This window comes from Mauremys mutica, chromosome 6 (assembly GCF_020497125.1).
Source record: "Mauremys mutica isolate MM-2020 ecotype Southern chromosome 6, ASM2049712v1, whole genome shotgun sequence".
Classification (NCBI taxonomy): Eukaryota; Metazoa; Chordata; order Testudines; family Geoemydidae; genus Mauremys; species Mauremys mutica.
The window spans coordinates 95289562-95307656 of NC_059077.1; the positions used below are offsets into that span (position 1 = coordinate 95289562).

At 42.3% G+C, this 18095-nt stretch overlaps 1 protein-coding gene and 1 long non-coding RNA gene across 2 annotated transcripts; both read left to right on the top strand.

The window, feature by feature from the left end:
- The first annotated feature begins 2767 nt into the window (after positions 1–2767).
- Positions 2768–5240, top strand: FOXB2 (forkhead box B2). Its single transcript, XM_045021838.1, has one exon. It carries the CDS (start codon positions 2768–2770, stop codon positions 3752–3754), a length of 987 nt encoding a protein of 328 aa, XP_044877773.1. The 3' UTR covers positions 3755–5240.
- Positions 5241–8250: 3010 nt separating this feature from the next.
- LOC123373290 lies at positions 8251–16614 on the top strand. Its single transcript, XR_006580644.1, has 3 exons — positions 8251–8318; positions 9879–10042; positions 15870–16614. It is a non-coding gene; the product is annotated as an uncharacterized LOC123373290 (long non-coding RNA).
- The last annotated feature ends 1481 nt before the right edge of the window (positions 16615–18095 follow it).

Here is an 18095-nt window from a genome sequence, read left to right on the forward strand (position 1 = left end):
GTATACTTTAGAGCGAGGGTCAGCTCCCCCAAACTGCGTACCAGTGCACTTCGGGTGCTATATCCTCCCTGGGCCGGCCTAGAGCTTTTGTGAAAAGTATGGTAGAGTCACACCCGCTCGCAAATGATGGTGGTTTATCTGCGACATAGAGACAGAGCGCATTCATGGAATACCTGGAGAAAAGCTCGAGTTATTAACTCATGAGATGAGGCGATTCATTGACTTTCAAATCCAGGATATTTGAATATGTAAGGAAAAAAGAGAGAGAGAGCGAATCTGAAACAGGATTTCTAATCAAGTGGCATCACATTCATAAATCAAAGAGAAAATAAATGTTTTTGGGAAAATGCATAGCTATAGCAGGAGACTTCTCACCCAATATCTACGCTCATGCCATTGCCAAGTTAGAGTAATGCCCACCGCCAGGGTTCAAACTGCAGACGTTTTATATTGCTGCAACCATAAATACTTCCCAGAATAAAGCTAAACATGGTAAGGTGCAACTCGGGTGCCTTGAGTAATAATATGTCATGTAATATATCAAAGTACACGTTTATGGTCTTGACATGTTTATTTTCCAAAATCACAAATTTAGCACATTTTCCTGGTACCTTGCTTTTAACCTGTGATGATTGAGTTCTTCCCTTCAATGAGCCTGAAGTCTCCACAGATAGATAGATTATGCAATTGAAGTCACGCTTGGCATTCAGTTTTTCCTCCGCCCTAGAAAAGGAATTGTATGTCTTGGATATAGAAATCTTAATAAAAAAATCGGGGTTTTTTTCTGTTTACCAATTCACACTGTAATGTCTGAATCATAAAGGAAAATACATCTAAAACTAATTATTTGGTGCTCACAACAAACTTGATGGGTGGAGGCTATGGCCATTATCTCAGCGCTACAAGCTAGAGACGTCCAATTTTAATTATCTGTATTGCACTGTTGTATTAATACATTAAAAGTCAATACAAAATTGAAACACAAAGTAGGGGAGGGCCTTGGTAAGTGTGTGTTTTATGTTTTGGGGGGTGTCCATTAGAGTATATTCACCCTACTTATTTAGAAATAAAAGCCAGACGAAACAATGCGAGCACCTTCCATATTATCTAACTAAACTCTTCGGGTTTTTTCTTCAGCTCTAGCGTTAACGTGAGCCGTTTTTTTCCATCCGATGTTCCAATACATAGCTCTTGCCAAATACATTTTGGAGGGCGCCTATAAATTGTTACACTCGAACTTGATTTCTACTGATTAACGTCTCAAAAAACCGTAAACACTTGGCCTCAGAATCACATAGGAGTTGGAAGCTGCTTGTTTTTTCTTTAAATGCCCCCCAAGACTTATCACGGCCATAAAATATTACTTGTGATCATTGGGGGAGGGGGAGGATATAGGATTTTTACTTCTGTTTTTGTTCCTTCACATTGCATCGCTGTTTAGAATTACTTTCAAAGTGGTCCAGAGTTCCCTAATTTCCGAGAGCATGATGTTTAGTTCAGGTGACGGCTAATGTTAATGTCCGTCGGATTCTTGGCGTCACGTGCTTAAATTGCAAGGCTCTGCCCCCTCTTCACTTGAAACCTTGGTGCGGGGAGTGACCCTGGCGGCTCCTCACCGCCGAGGCTTGGCTGCAATGCTGGCCCAGCGGACATGGGAGCGGCGGAATGGCTTGCGGAGCGGGCGGATTGGGGAGACGGGAGGCGACGCCTTTCCTGCGCAAGCTGCCCCCCCACGCTGTGCTTTGAAAGAGGCGCTGGACCTCACAGGGCGCTTTAAAGCCTCACAGAAGCGCCGCAAGTGCAGTTGGCCCCGCCCTGTCCCGCTGCGGACTTTGAGTGAAAGCGGCCGCCGAGCAGCGGCTTCTTGCCCCTCTCGCAGGAGTCGCTAAGTCCCTGAGCAACTGTCATGTGATAATAAGGCGAGCGGCGGGGGTCTCCGCATCCCCGGGATCGTTACAAAACCGCGCTGGAGAGCGCGGCACAGCCACAGCCGCAGCCGCAGCCGCCGCCTCCTCGCTCCGCCTGCCCGAGGACAGCTCCATCCCTCCCCGCCTCCAGCAGGGCACCGGCACCCGCACCGGCGGCACCACCGCCGCAGCGGCAGCTCGGCCCAGCTTTCATGGGACACGGCGCCGTTTCCCCTGCTTGCCGGGGCCCAGGGCAGGTGCGCGCGGAAGGAGGCAAGGACCGTGCGTCGCCCGAAGCGCGCCAGAAAAAGCCCCCGCAGCAACTCCCGCAAACAAAGTCTGCGCGCGCGGGAGGCCGCAGAGTGCGAAGCCGGGAAACTTTCCGGCTCCCAAGAGGCGGCGGCGGCAGCAGCGGCTGCTGTGCGGGGAAGGCGAAAGGTTGGGGCATCAACAGAGACAAGCAGCGATTCCCGCGCCGTTTGCGCGAGGCTCTCCCCGCGAAATAGCCCCCGGGGCGGCTTAGAGAGCGGCACGTTTCGGGCAGGCTATTGGGCGGGGGGAGGGGGAAAGTGGGGTGCGGAGCATGTGAGAGACGCTCGTTCTCCCCCCGGGACTCCCCCCCCGCGTCTCGCCAGGTGCGCGCGGGTTAGCGGGAGCAGCGCGCGGCCCGTGCGGAGTTCGCGGCGGGACCCGCCGCGGGATGCGGCGGGGCCGCGAGGCAGCGATTAGCGGGAGGTGGAGCCGGGGGGCGCGATAGCCCGGAGAGGCGCGTGTCGGCCGGCGGGAGCCAGAGGAGGCGCGGGGCGATCGGCGGGCGTTAGGGAGCGTGGGGTCCGGATCCGCGGGCACCCGGGGCGGCGATGCCGAGGCCGGGGAAGAGCTCCTACAGCGACCAGAAGCCGCCCTACTCCTACATCTCGCTGACGGCCATGGCCATCCAGCACTCGGCCGAGAAGATGCTGCCGCTGAGCGACATCTACAAGTTCATCATGGAGCGGTTCCCCTACTACCGGGAGCACACGCAGCGCTGGCAGAACTCCCTGCGCCACAACCTCTCCTTCAACGACTGCTTCATCAAGATCCCGCGCCGGCCCGACCAGCCGGGCAAGGGCAGCTTCTGGGCGCTGCACCCGGACTGCGGCGACATGTTCGAGAACGGCAGCTTCCTGCGGCGCCGCAAGCGCTTCAAGGTGCTGCGCCCCGAGCCGCCGCTGCCCGGCGGGGTGCCCAAGGGCCCCGCGCCCCCGCCGCACGTGGTGCACTACTTCCACCCGCAGCACCCGGGCAAGATGCAGGGCCTGGGCACCTCGGAGGCGGCCGTGGCTGCCGCCGCCGCCGCCGCCGTCGGGAGGCTGCCGCACTTCCAGCCCTACGGCCTCAATGGGAGCAGCCCGTCGTCGGGCTTCAAACACCCCTTCGCCATCGAGAACATCATCGGGAGAGATTACAAGGGGGTGATCCAGGCCAGCGGGCTGCCCTTGGCCTCAGTGATGCACCATCTCGGGTACCCGGTGTCCAGCCAGCTCAGCAACATGGTCAGCTCCGTGTGGCCTCACGTGGGGGTGATGGACTCGATGGCCGGCATGCCCGTGTCTCACGAGTATGGACCATTTGGGGTGCCCATGAAGGCTCTCTGCCACCCACCCGGCCAGACTATGCCAGCGGTTCCTGTGCCCATCAAACCCACCCCGGCGCTGCCACCTGTGTCTGCCATCCCCGCTCTCACAGTCAACTCTTCGCAGATCTGCCCTTCCACTTCGCCAGCGTCTTCTTCCCTCCTTGAGCAGACTCCGCCAACCCCCTCCGAGGGCAAGAGCGCCTTACTCTCTGTCCTAGTACATTCCTAAAGGGCACGGGCAGAGAGAGAGAGAGAGACACCTAGCCACAAAGGGTGCATTTGTAGGGGCAAGGGATGTATCTGAGAAATGGGCTCTTAAATGGTTTGATTAATATAACCTATCTGGTGTCTGTGTTTATATATTGTACAATCAGATTATTGAGAGCCAGGTTTCAGGTAAGAGCTTCTATTGTTGTTAACTATTATAAAACTGACAAAGTGATGAAAAGGTGATGTGAAAAGTCACAGTGGCTGCAGAGCTAGACCCTGGTCCATTTCTGAACAGGGCAGTGCATCGGAGTGGGTCTAAAATCCAGATACATCAGAGCTCAGCAGTCAGAGTGGAATCGGTTACTCTTCAGCGTTATATGTTTTAAACGGAATAATATTTCTGCAGACGGGATATAAAAAAACAGTGCTAAAATTCGAGATGAGAATCTGCAAAATAAGGGATTCTCGAGTAGTTAGTGTAAAAGGAAATTATTTTTAGAAACTTTTATTTCCTTAACAAGATAAAGAGTTGGATACAATTGCCATTAAAATCTGATTTTAAAAATATCTCAAAGGGAAACTTGTTTGTGTTTCTCTGCTGGATAGCGAGACTGATCTTGCTCTGAAAGGGACACCAAAGCAATTACCGTTGACAAAGGCAAGCAACAAGGGATTAAAGTGGGAGGCTCTCGATTGCAAAAGTAAATTTTGCAAAACAATAGAGAAATTATTAGTAGGAATTTAAACTGCTGCTGCATTAACAGCAAAGGGCTCTTTTAAATATGGGTAAGTAGTCATGACTCTATATTCTTGTTTGCAGTGTTGTTGCAGCATATTGGTCCCAGGATATCAGAGAGAAGGTGGGTGGGGTAATATCTTTTACTGAACCAACTTCCGTTGGTGAAACAAACACGCTTTTGAGCTACACAAGTCTTCAGGACTTGCGGTAGAGGTCCGTGTAGCTCGAAAGCTTGTCTCTTCATCAACAGAAGTTGACCAATAAAAGACATTACCTCATCCACCTTGTTGCTGTATATTCTTTACAGTTTGCAGTGAATGAATATTTAACCGTGGGGAAGGAAACATTTTATAGAGGACTCTTTAATTAAACAAATGCGTGGAACGTAGCATTGCCTGTGAACTTGTAACGTCTCTCAGTTTTCTTCTCAAAATAAAAAAAATCCCTGCTACTTGTGAGTTAAGCTTTTCACATCACCTTTTAACAACTCACAGATATAGCTATTTTATGTGTGTTGCTTGGTGTGTATTTCAGCTGAGTTTGAAAACTAAGAACTGCTGAATGAGAAGTATAAAACAGAAAGATTTTTTAAAAATCACAGGAAAAGCACTTTACTGGAAAAAAAACTTCCAACAGAAAAGAGGGAAGTTATGAAGCAAACCTCTCAAAAGTCACATTTTGTTTCTTTGACCGATGAATCCCAGTTGGCTTGTGAATGATTGTTACAGTTGTCTGTCTGCCCTGCTGTACAGTACACCAATGTTTAATTAAAACCGAGCTATTGATTTGCTTCTGCTGGCGCTGCTGTTTAGGATGTTTCACTTGTTGTCATCCCAGATGGGCATTTTCCTCCCAGAGATTTGTGTTCATAACAGTTTTATGTATTAGGAACCTCCCAAACATACACAAACACATAAACGTTTCTGGTGCTGTGTTCTGCTAAGCATAAAAAGGGAATTCTGTGAAAAGTAAGTTTGCTGTTTCATGGAGAAATTCTTCATCCACTTCCACTTGGTCTGTTTATTTCGTCTAGTTGGAAAGTTTCTTCTGAAGTTTCTACTTTTTTCTCAGCCTTAGCCTCCCATATGCGCCTTCCCTTATACTTCCGCGCTAATGAAAAAACAGAAGTCTTGAAGGTGTTCTACACTGACCTGAAATCCTGCTCCTTCTCTTCTATAGCGATGCTGTGAGAAGGGTGGAAAGAAAGGAGAAAGCAAATGAAGCTGTGAAGGTAGGGGCGGGGGAACTAGATCCGATCCTGATTCCATTGAAGTTAATTGGCATTATGCCATTGATTTCAATGGGTACAGGCTCGGGTTCACTGGTTATAGTTTTCTCACCAGATAAGCCTGAACCCTTCTGAGTCGTTCGTTTTTAAATTTGTACCGAAGGGATCTGCTCATAGGGTTTGTCGGGTTCCCAGATATCCAGATTGCAGTCCAAGTCTTTGCTTTAGAGAAGGATGCCTGGTACCTAAACCAATTGCTTCCGCCTTCTTTGGTGATATCGATCTGTTCGCAGCTTCGGCTGGGAAAGGCAAACCTGTTGCAATCTCCGTGGTCTAGGCTGTAACTGCATCTAGCTTTCCTAAAACACAGTGTGGCAGTATCTGTCCACTTTAAATTCCACTGGAATGGTTCCATCCGATCCAGAGGGGGGTTTTTACTTTAATTTCCAGAATCAAAATAACTCTTAGAGCAGCGAAGAAAAAAAACAAACAAACTGCGAATGAAGCACAGATCTGTATCCCAGTTTGGAAATCAGATGTGGGAACGACACAGGAAAAGTTTTTCATCGCGGACATGCCGGGCAGGAATTCAGTATAAACAATTACAAGAAATAGACACCTTCTAGTTCTTTGATAGCTTCCCTTAGATTTTACATGGGAACAAATTTCAATATTTCTGTAGCTACATTAGTTATAAATTAAGCGATTCCCAAAATGTTTAAATTTACTGCCGGCTATTGAAAGCCCTATAATTGCTCTTTTAAATACACTAAAAGTCGCCTTTGATGTACAAATGTGCTCTTTTCAGAATTAGTTCACTTAGTCTAGATTTTTCTTTTCTTTTTCTTGTTAAATCTGGACTGTTTTTAAAGCAACCCATCTCATATTTTGTATAGTTGATTGCAGCTATTTTGGCACATAACAGAAAGAAAGCTGGACGCGTTTAGGGCCAGCTGCCACTGACTTCAGTGAAGGTAGGGGGTGACCCTTACATTGATATGGACACGATTTTCTGATGTATCTTAGAAAAGATTCCCCCCCCCCGACCAATACTCAGGGTAAAGGAGATGAGAAATACAGAGTAGAAGAAGAAATAACCAGACTGAGAATTACTTAGAAGATTCATTTCTGAGTGGAAGCTCCATTTGATTCAACAAGAATATTGGTACCAGGAGCAGGGGTGGAATTGTAAGAGTTTAGATGAGATGTTGATCGGGTGCAGACAAACTGTGCCAAGGCAAGTGAAAGGGATTATACTACTAGAGTGATCTCTAGTATATCTAATACTCTTCCCTCTTGTAGTTGTTTCTCAAAGAAAACTATAGTGTCTGGCTGGCTGTCAAATAACTTGTATTCGGGGGTTGTCATGGGTTCTTATTCCAAAGTGAATTGATGTTGCCAGCCTTTAACTCATCAGATATGATACAGCAGTCATAAAAGGGCTGTGACTAGGCAGGCAGGAAACAAGGAGAGAGGCACAGGTGACAATTAAGTAGAGTTACTAGACATCCATGATGTTTGACAAATTCCTTCCTTTGACACGGTGTTTTTGTCCGTGGTTCTAACGATGCAGATCCGGGCTCCTGCAAAACTCCATCGGACTTCAACAGGCGGTTTCGCCTGGGCACAAGAGCTGCAGGATGCAGCCCAAAGGAAGTGAACCTGTCAGCAAAGCGCGCGGTATGAGTCGGGAGATGTGCAGGCAGAATGCCTCGCAGTGAGGATTATCGATAATGATCTTTTCTCAACATACAAAAAATGACAGTAAGGGTGATTGTGAGGGGATCCTTGCCAAATAGCGGTGACCTTACTGACAGAAATAGTCTCACTGAACTCAACAGGACTCGTGTGTATAAACTGAGCTGGATTTGTTCCGAGGTCAATGACCCCGACTAACCTGTTTACTCCTATTCAGGTCTAGCAAGTACAACTACAAACAAGCTTCTTAACTCGTGTAATTTGTAACCCATCCATTTTAATACAACTAATGAATAGCTATTGGCTTCGTCTCTCCCCCACTACAGAGAATCTGGACCTAAACTAATGGAAGGAGTGAGTAAAAATTCTACCCTCGCAACACCTGGGAGACATTAGCTCACTTACACTTTTGTAGAGAGAGTAGATACATGAGATCAACAACGCCTGTTCTCAGGGCTCTCAAACAAGACATTTCTCAATACTAACATCAAATAAGAGAATGTCCAGTCCCATTCAACCGCCGAGAACCGCATCAGAGACTAATGGGGCGGCGTGACTATCATCCCTATTTAGGATGGATTTCCAAAAAGGTGCTGTTGCTCCCTGGCACATCGGCGGAAGGTTTAAATACCAAGCTTTGTGAAAATGAGGGTTACTAATGTGATACACTTGGACCACAATTGTACAGACGAGTTCATATCCCCGCTGATTCATTTGATATTTCTATTCAGGCAGCCGAAGGAGGCTTTGGAGAGGGAGGAAGCAACCTTAAGCCACCTGTGTTTTATTAAAATGAGTGCATTACAAATTGTATAAATTAAAAACTTGATCGCAGCTGTGACTGTCAGACAGAGATGATTCAAGACAAAGGGTTCCAATGCCCGCGGAGATACGCCGTACCCGACCGCTAGGGGGCAGGTATGGGCTCGGTGCGGGGGGGCTACAGTCATTAGATTGCTCTCTCCCAGGAGAGTTCTAACAGGCCAGGAAAAAGCTGCGTGGTTCATGTCTATGTTCCTGGTAAAAAAAATTTCTTGCCAATGAAAATCTGGAATGGAATCTGGAGTCACATATAAAAACATGGGAAATTAAAAAGTGCCCTGGGAACTGCAGCAGGACCAGACCCACTGCAGTCCTAAATGCAGCTAGATGACAGCTTGACACACACACAGGTGGCACTTCCAGACATTGAGAGAAAAATATCAGTCACTGTCTCCTCCAGCAGATTAGCACATCTTTAGCTACTGCTTTCCGTTTTTTGCACAAAATCCTGGCGTCACTACTGGACATGTGATCCTGCTTAATTATGAATGGAATAGAGTTTATAGTCTTGGGTGACAGCTGTGTGGGGGTTAACATTGATAGGCCACACCTGGCTATTGGATCTGTAGAGCAGTATGTGAGGGGAAGAAAGGGTGATCACCTGCAGAAATCTCCACACTGTAAATACACTGTTCAAAAATAGCTCATCTGCTAAATAACAGTTTATGGAAGAAGTGGAATTACATAATTTATCTGTCTTTCAATAGGAGGACTAACTTCTTTGGGAATCTAATACTTTTCCACTTCAGGATGACTAAATAAAGGAAGATCTTTATGCATGTAGCTTGTAATGAAAAATATTTACACAACTCAGGATGACCTCACGATTTAAAATTAGAAGAGAAAAAAAGCATAGCCACAACTGGGGACTATTTTTAAAATATAACTTAAAAGTGCTTTGAAATAAAAAAAAATCTATACATCTGAATACCTATTTAAAATGTCATATATAACGTTAACTAAACTTGAACCAAAACTGGTCCCAGTGCTCAGACAATGTCAGCCTTTGGTGTGAACAAAAAGGAGGAAAAAGTAAATAATCCTAAAAGGGAAAAGCTGATGGAAAAACAAGGAGCAACATTCTTATAGCTGTACCAACTGAAGAGAGAGACTGCTCAGAGCCCTGAAGAGACCCTCAGTATTCTACATGTAGAAGCCATTGGTCTTCAAATTGCAGTGCAAGGTGCATCCTTTCAGCCAAGCCTTTAATGGCTGAGTCTAAGGTCCCAATCCTGAAAGCACTTATGCATTTGGTTAACTTAACTATCATGGACAGTTGCATTGAAATCTATGAAACTATTCATAGTAATAAAGTTACTCACATGTGTAAGTGAGTGAAGGACTGAGGCCTAAATTAAGACAAGGCATCCATACTGCCATCACACTATTTTTCTGATTTATTTTCTTGTGGGTAATAATTAATTAGGGGAAGGTTAAAATTTCTACTCATTGGGGGCAATTCTAAACTGTATATTGTTTTGTGTATGATCTGTCCAGAGGCAGTGGTAATGGGTACATTAGAAGTCATTAAAATAAATACAAAGAAAATAATAATACTTTTAGAATTCTAAGGGTTTTTTAATTGGCATTATCCTAAAACCAAATCCATTTGTGGCTCCTTTTCTGCCTAGCACTAATAGTATTTTTCCTCACTAGCACTGCTGCCAGTTGTGGTAGTGACACAAACTACCATCTTCAGAGATTGCTCCACAGGATGAACCAAAAACAGAGACATGATTTCTAGACACTGAAGAGTTAAATGGAAGTTAAAGTACTTTCACTGCTTCATCCTCGCAGTGGAAGAAAAGGTGTTCTTTCTGGTAAGCAGTCTTTGGGGTTTTTAATCAAAGCTTATAAATAGATGTTGCTGATTTTTGGGGTATGTAATATTGATTATTATAGATGCAGCAATCTGCATATATATTAATTTATCCTTTTAGGATCCCCTGTTTTCCCCCTATGGAACCTTTGTAAAATAGCAATAAATGTGATCTTTTGGTATGCCTTTAGAGTCACATATGAATATTTAGTGAATAATAAGTTTTTGCTGCCTTTTACTCCTGTTAGCCAGCAGAGCCAACACAGTTCAGAGTGAATGAGATGGAGTCTGTTCCCTCCTGTGCATCATCAGGCATTGTTCAGAACTGAAATTAAAGTTCCATTCAGTTACACCTGTGCAAACTCTATCAAAGTCAATGAGGTTTCAGAGGTGTCAAGGAGGGTCTAATCTGGTTTGTAGCACCTTTTATAATTGATGATAATGTGCATGGAGGAGAGAACTCAGATTAGCTGTCAGAGGACAGGATGACTTTGCAAGACTGGCTATTAGGGGAAAAAAACAGCCTCATCTTTTTACTTATACACAGAGTATATTTGATATGGAAATTAACAGTGCCATAGAGCCCACAATGACATTGTTGTAGTAATTTTTTAACGGTACTTTAAATACCTGTCATGTGTTACAAGATGTTGCAATAATTTGGGCTAATAATAATAATAAATAACATCACTAGGTTATTAAAACTGTTACTAGAGAAACAGTACCTGTTTTGCTCATTCAAAATGTCTGACACATCAGAAATTAATTCAAAATTAATGTTAGCATTTAAGATACTGATGACTAGATGAATTAAAGAGATTAGGTTGGTATAATGGACCTTTGAGTATCATCAGCCCTGCATGTAAGAACAGAGCTCTTATAACAGATATATATGCTACAGCAAATCAAATCACTCTTGCTCTTTGGAATGAGCCACTAAAGGTTTTAACATCTTTCAAACACAGAGCACCCATGTGGTTTTTTTAACTTTAGATGGGTTTTTGAAATGTCAATATTAAGATTTGCTCTGAAAATAACTGGCTGCTGTTGTTCAAGCCCTCAAGAACAAGTGACACTGTCAGTTTGACAATTAGCCATCTGTATGTCAGTTGTTTCAGTCCTCAGGCTCAGAGAGAAATGCTGGGCAGCAAAAGTCATCTGTAGATTTGATCATTGCACTCCTGGCCCCACTGAAGTCAATCAGAGTTTTGCAATTGACTTCAAAGGGGCCACAATTTCCTCTTATTTTTAGAGGAACCTAAAGGTAGAAAAAATTGATTTTAAACTGAAGTATAACTGAATCACCCAGGGAAGGAGTAGTGTTATTTATTACCTTTATTAATGCTCTGGTAGAGTGACTAAACACCACATTAATGATATTCACCAATGACACTATGTTAATAGGAGTAGACCAATAAGGAAAGAGAAATAATACCAAGGGATCCAGAGACTTTAGGAAAAAAAGGCAGAAAATAATAAAATGAATTTGTGCATGGACAATGGCAAGTTAATACATTTTCTGAAAATAACTTGAAACGCTGATAGAAGGGAGAAATTTGTGCAACAGTCATGCAGATTGAGACCTGTGTGTATAGTGGACAGCAAATTGATTTGAGTTTGTAATGTGTTATGGCTGCAAAATAAAAGTTCAATGTAATTTTGGGTTGAATAAGTGAAAGTATCATAGCAGAGAGGTACTAACCCTTCTTTGCACAACTCTCCTGTGACCTGAGCTATTGTATTCAGGTCTGGGCACTGGCAGAGAGATCTTCACAGGCACAAAGGCACTAGGGCCTAGATTCTGAAAGGTATTTAGGCTGTTGATGTCAATGGGAGTTAGGTGCCTAAATACCTTTCAGGATCTGGGCCTATATGCCTCTCTGCCCTTTGTGCCTTTGATAAACTCCCCTCTTAAATCCTCCATTAGAAAAATATTAATAAATTTGAAGGCCACTCAGAAATGAGCAAGAGAAATGATCAAGAGGCTTCTGAGGAAAGATTTCAAGCGCTATATATGTATAGTTTGGCTAAGTAATTACTGTGAGTAGACATAATAGCCCACAAATATCTAAAGGGTGTGAACACCCAAGGTGGGGGGGATGAATTATTTAGTGTGATACATTAAGAAAGGGCAAATTCAGGCTAAATATCAAGGGAAAACCTCCTAGCAGTGAGAGATTCTTGGGTATACCAAGGGGAAGGGTGGAAGCCCCACTTTAAAATGAGAGGGAACAAAACACTAGAAAAATTACTGCAGAGAATAATCCTGCATTGGCAGGGAGAGGAATTGGATAATCTAACTGGTCCTTTCAGTATTTAGTGTCTAGAATTCTGTGAATCTGTGGTGAAGTGCATAGGATTATAATTTAGGAAAATATTAAAATCCATCCTATGTTTCTGTGTAAATCAGTTTCCTCAAATTCAAAGATTCACAAACTTCAAGTTCCGGATATGAAGTGGTGTCGCAGAAAAGATGTTCCCTTGATCCTGACAACCAGTAATTAAAAAACACCACCTAAAAACACCATCAAAACAATCTTATCTCCTTGTTCAGAACTCTCAGCATGCTTAAAATCCATAAATTCTCATTTTACACTAAATATTAACCACTTTATATTGTGTAATATTTGTGTTCTTACAGGCAGTCTCATACATTATGATCATTTGCTAGTATTTTCTTTTGCATCTCTCCTGGATGAACTACAGTAGTTTCCATGTTTCTTTTTTAATTCCGCTTAAAGCCTCCAGGACAAAGTCTGCTGCTGTTTCTTAAGCCTCAATTCTGCAAATATTTACATATGTGCTTAACATATGTGAACAATCCCTCTGACTTAAATGGGAGTGCTCATGTGAATAAAGCTAAGCATGTGAGTAAATATTTGCGGGATCAGAACTTCATTCATTATGTCTTTCTAAATTCTTGACATAGGATCCTCAACAGATGCAGCTGTGTTGAGGTAAATATTGCAGCTATACGTGGTGCTGCCATCTGGAATGATAGCTCCAGTTTCCAAGAAGGCCTTAATTTTCCCAATTCTTTCACTTTGGTGGTGTGTCTCTTACACTTTTATAGAAGTCAGGTTCATGAGTGAGCTGTGGCACTATTCTGTAATTTTAAAAGGCTTGTAAACAGGTATTATTTTTAAAATTCTGGCAGGCCCATGGAGCTCTGGGCAAATCCACCTGATTTCCATTTCACAGGTGTTTACCCTAGTGTAACTGCATTTTAAAATGTATCAATTCATATATTTTTTGCCTTTATTCTCATCTTCTGCCATAAATAATTGAAGAAGGGGCAATTAAATCAATTCCCTCTGTAGGCATGATCCTGCAACCTTTACTCAGGCAAAAATTCTATTTTGCCCTCTGTTAGTCAGCTAGCCAAGTAAACAATTACTTTACAGTGCATTTCCTTTGCAGTTCATATACACAGGGAATGATTTATTAGAGGTTTAGAACCTGACAGGGCTAAAAAAAAGTTAAATATTTGAAGTTACAACCATGCAGTTTATTAATAACTAATTGGCCTTTTTACAAAATGAATGCAGAGGAAATATTATAGTGTTTTGCATATTTGCTACTCAGATTGTTTAGTTTCCTATCATCTGCGGTTAAAAAGAATATGTAGAAGTTAAGGAAATAAAATTGTCTCTAATTTGACAATAGAGAGGAAATCACAGTCAAGCATACCACAGAGAATAATTATGGCTGAATAAAGCACAAATGGCCTGTAAACACCACATTGCTGTGATCTCTTACATTTAACCCAACAACTGACCAATCTCCACTAACAATCTTATGATACATATAGGTCTTTTTATCTAATCTTTTTTTAAATCTTTTTCTTCCTTCTCTTGTACATTTACCCAAAACCCACCAGTGAGTGAGCTGTATCAGATTCTTCAGTGCCCATAGATTCTTGCAGCAGATTGTTGCCAGATACAAAGGCACTGACTTGAGTCAGGAGCTTCTGCTGTGTTTTGCAAGAGCGTTAAAACATACCTGCTTTAGTACACAGAAATAGAATAATAAATGGCAATGGACAACTTCAACAGCAGCAGAGCATTGCATTTTGAAGGAACATATTTGAGAGTGGGTCAAACTCTAAGGTAGACTGCATTCTGAGGGAAGGTTATAGATGTGACACAGTCCTGTAAACCTGGGATGAAGGGGCAGAACACAAGGGAAAGGTCTGAAGTCATATCCATCTGGTAACTCTCAGCTCTTTCTCAGGCATTACACACAATAAGGAACTCTTTTACTATGGGTAGAGGATCAGCCAACCAGGTCAGGCACTGGTTGGCTGCAAGTACAGCAAGTGTGGGTCACAAACTCACCTTAACTTACATTATAAAATGCCATGTAAATTAATACTGCTTTTTTGGGATCAGATTAACCATTGAGAATAATAGGACATACTCTGGGATCACATGATGACATCATTGACAGGATCTCAAAAAGTAACTGTGAATAAAGAAACTTAATCAAATCATCACTAGGGTTGTTTCAAGTGCGGTCCCACAGGGATTGGTTCTTGGTCACTTGGTTCTTAACACCATTTAATGGTTTTTTTTTAATCAATGATATAGAAGAAAATACTAAATCATTGCTTATAGAGTTTGAAGATGATACAAAGATTGGTAAATAAAGAAGGCAAGTCACTTATACATAGTGATCTGGATTGCTTGGTAAACTGGTTGCAAACAAACACACCCAGGAATGCTGTCACTCAGAAAAAGATTTAGGAGTCATAGTGGGTCATTTAGAAGTCAAATGTATGTAAACTCTGAATGTAACGTGGCCAAAAGAGCTACTGTGTTCCTGGGATGCATAAGTGGGTATATTGAGTAGGAGTAAGGAGGTGGCATTACTTCCATTGTATTCATTACTGGAATACTGTTGTCAAGGTCTGGTGTCCACACTTCAACCAGGATGTTGAGAAATTGGAGAGGGCACAGAGAAGAGCTACAAGAATGATTTGAGGACTGGAAAACATGCCTTATAGTGAGAGACTTATGGAACTCAATCCATTTAGCTTGTTAAAGTCAAGGTTAAGAGGTGACTTTTCATACTCTGTAAGTACCTACATAGGGAGAAGATATCTATTAACAGAGGACTCTTTAATGTAGCAGACAAAAGCATAACAAGATCTACTGGCTGTGGCTGGAAGTTTAAGCTAAACAAATTCAAATGGAAAGTAAGGCACACATTTCTAACAGTGAGGATAATTAACAACTGAAAAAACTTACAAAGAAATGTGGTGAATATTCCATCACTTGATGGATCTCTTTCTAAAAGCACAGCTGTGCCTAATTACCTTTTACAATCTAGAATTTAGCATTGTCCAGTTACTGAAATACTTCTTTGCCTGATATATGCTTTCTGAGGATGGGGATATATGGCCCCAAGATAGGCTGCTTTGAAGGGAGAGAGAGAGAGAGCTGTTACAGTACATGGAACATTGTACATTTTGTAATGGAAAAAGGGAAGCAAGAAAGATTTATTTCATGGTAAAATAATATAGTAAAATATAACTGTAGAGAAAACAGTGAGTTTAAAAATGACTGTCATATATACAAATATTCTGGAATAATAAAAGGAAATGAGATTTCCATGGAATTGAGGTGGGATGAACATGGCCTACTTGCTAGTAAACTGACAACAGAAAGAGATGAATCTTGAAATGTGCCCAGATGACTGAAAGTCTCCTGTTCAGCCTGGTCTCTGGTGGAGACTACAACTGCATATCCTTAGCTGAGACTGTTCTGCCTCTATTTTCTACTAAATGCACTCTGGGTTATGTCAAATTTGTCCTTTCCTTGCTCCAGGCAGGTGCCACTCTGAAGTGGGGAAGAGAGATACACATTGAGACAGCTCCACCCAACAACAGACCAACAAGCTCATAACCTCATGTTAACTTACTGTGTGTATATATACTACATGGATTTGGGGTGGACATTAGACCTCATAATACAGTATATTTTTATCCACAGATGTCATGGGGAAAGCTAGATTCCAAGTGCAGACATATGTGCTGATTGATATTGGTAATGTGCTGTGCCATTTAGACTCACTGAGACCAATTCACCTCACCATTGCAGCCCTTACCATATTCCTCGGATATTGAAGTCTCCCAGACTGGCATTCTCAGGAGCACAGCTAGAATGCTCTGAATTCCAGCTATTTCTGGCTGCTGCAATGGCCTCATGGGGCCATGGACTGCCAAATGTAAGCTAGGGTGACACCTCAAGTTGCTCTAACATATGCCTGAGTGAGGCCAAAACAGCCTCAGTCCAGAATAAGGGAGACACAGACATGGAATAAAGGCACTTTTGCCTCTTCCCACTACCACTTAGTTCTGTGCCAAACTCAGTTCTAGCACAGAGAATAATTAGTTCCTTTATATGCCATAATTTCTGGTGGCCAAATGTCTGTGTAAACATGTGACAACATAATCTGTTTACAGACGGATAACAAAATATGTGCATACTTGCAAAAGATCTCTGATCTATGCTGACTGATGATAACTTTAGTGCAACACATGGTCAGTAAAACTCCAATTGACATCCAGGAAGACAGAATAAGAATTTCAGTAGGTGTTTTGTCTGAACAAAAACTGGGGGTTCACAGTTTCAGCCTATCACTATACTAATTCTTCATGTTTGTGTGAATACATTTTTATTTAAACATGAAAACAGTATCACGCACAGTATTTTTGTCCAGAAGTGTTGCTTATATGTTCAGGTTTTTTTTATTAATATAAATATCTGATGCATTTCATAGTTTATTCACTTTTGTGCCATGTGTTAGAGCTCTCCACACTGGAGAGAAGGTTCTTATTAACACGGGACTTAACTCTGCAAGCAATCTGCTCAGAGAATTGGGCCCATAAATAGCAGTCTCCATAAACTGCCCATTTAAAAATATCTAATAACAAAACTGTGGGCTAAATTCTACTATCAGTTACACTCATGCAACCCCTTTGAAGTTTCATAAGTACAACTGAGAGCAGAATTTGGCCTTTTGTGTCCTCCAGGTTTGGCACAGAGATCTCTTTAGACTTTAATTTAAAAACAAAACACATAGAATTATAGCATATTTCACTGTTCAGTGAGTTTATGAAGAAAAATGAAATCAGAAACACCCCCATTTTTGTCATATTAAAGTTAATCCTTCTTAATAAAAATATTGAAGACATTAAGGTTGTATATTGATACTATTTCTAAAACACTTGAATTGATCAGTTGCTACCTACAGGTAGGGGCATAATAACTGCCTCTTAGATATGTTTTCTTATTGGCAATTAATAATTATATGACCACAAATCATATAATGGTCACTGGGGTTCTAAAGAGAATTTGTCTTTAGTGTTGATGTTTCACTTATACTATAAGTTCCTTAACAGTTACGCAGTTTCTTGTAATGAGTTATTCCAAAATGATGCTGAAAGAGAAGTGTCAGAATAAAGCAACAAATTATCCTGTTGGAGCAAAAAACTGAAAATTTGTGGAGAGTTTTCATAAAATTTGTCAAGTTTTATGAAATGGAGAACTTCAAATGGCAAGGATGTAGAATTTCATTGTTAATATTTTGTAAAGCCATAGCTGCTGATATAATGACAGAGGGACCTGAGAGAGGGACCAGACTAGTGAATGAATGGCCTAATAAATGTGGAAGGTACACAAGAGATGTAGAACTAAGCACTGGGACCCAGATACTCAAAGATATTTAGGTTTCTAACTCCTATCAGGTTAGGCACCTAAATACCTTTGAGGATCTGGGCCTGAGCTCATGAAATAAAACCTTCAGGAATAAGTTCTGGCACGTAAGTCCGGTGGGCTGTCACCTAACAACTAGAGTTATGCTGAAGGTGGTTTTGCTCTGCACTGTGTTTACAAAAAATGCTCCTGATAATGATGAATTTAGTACATGATAATCTGTATTTAAAAGCAATTTTGTTTTGATCAGATACTTAATCCAAGATTCTAACATAGGATAGTCCTCCATCCCAGGATAAAACCTACAGCAGGACTAGGGGGGAAATAAACTTAATG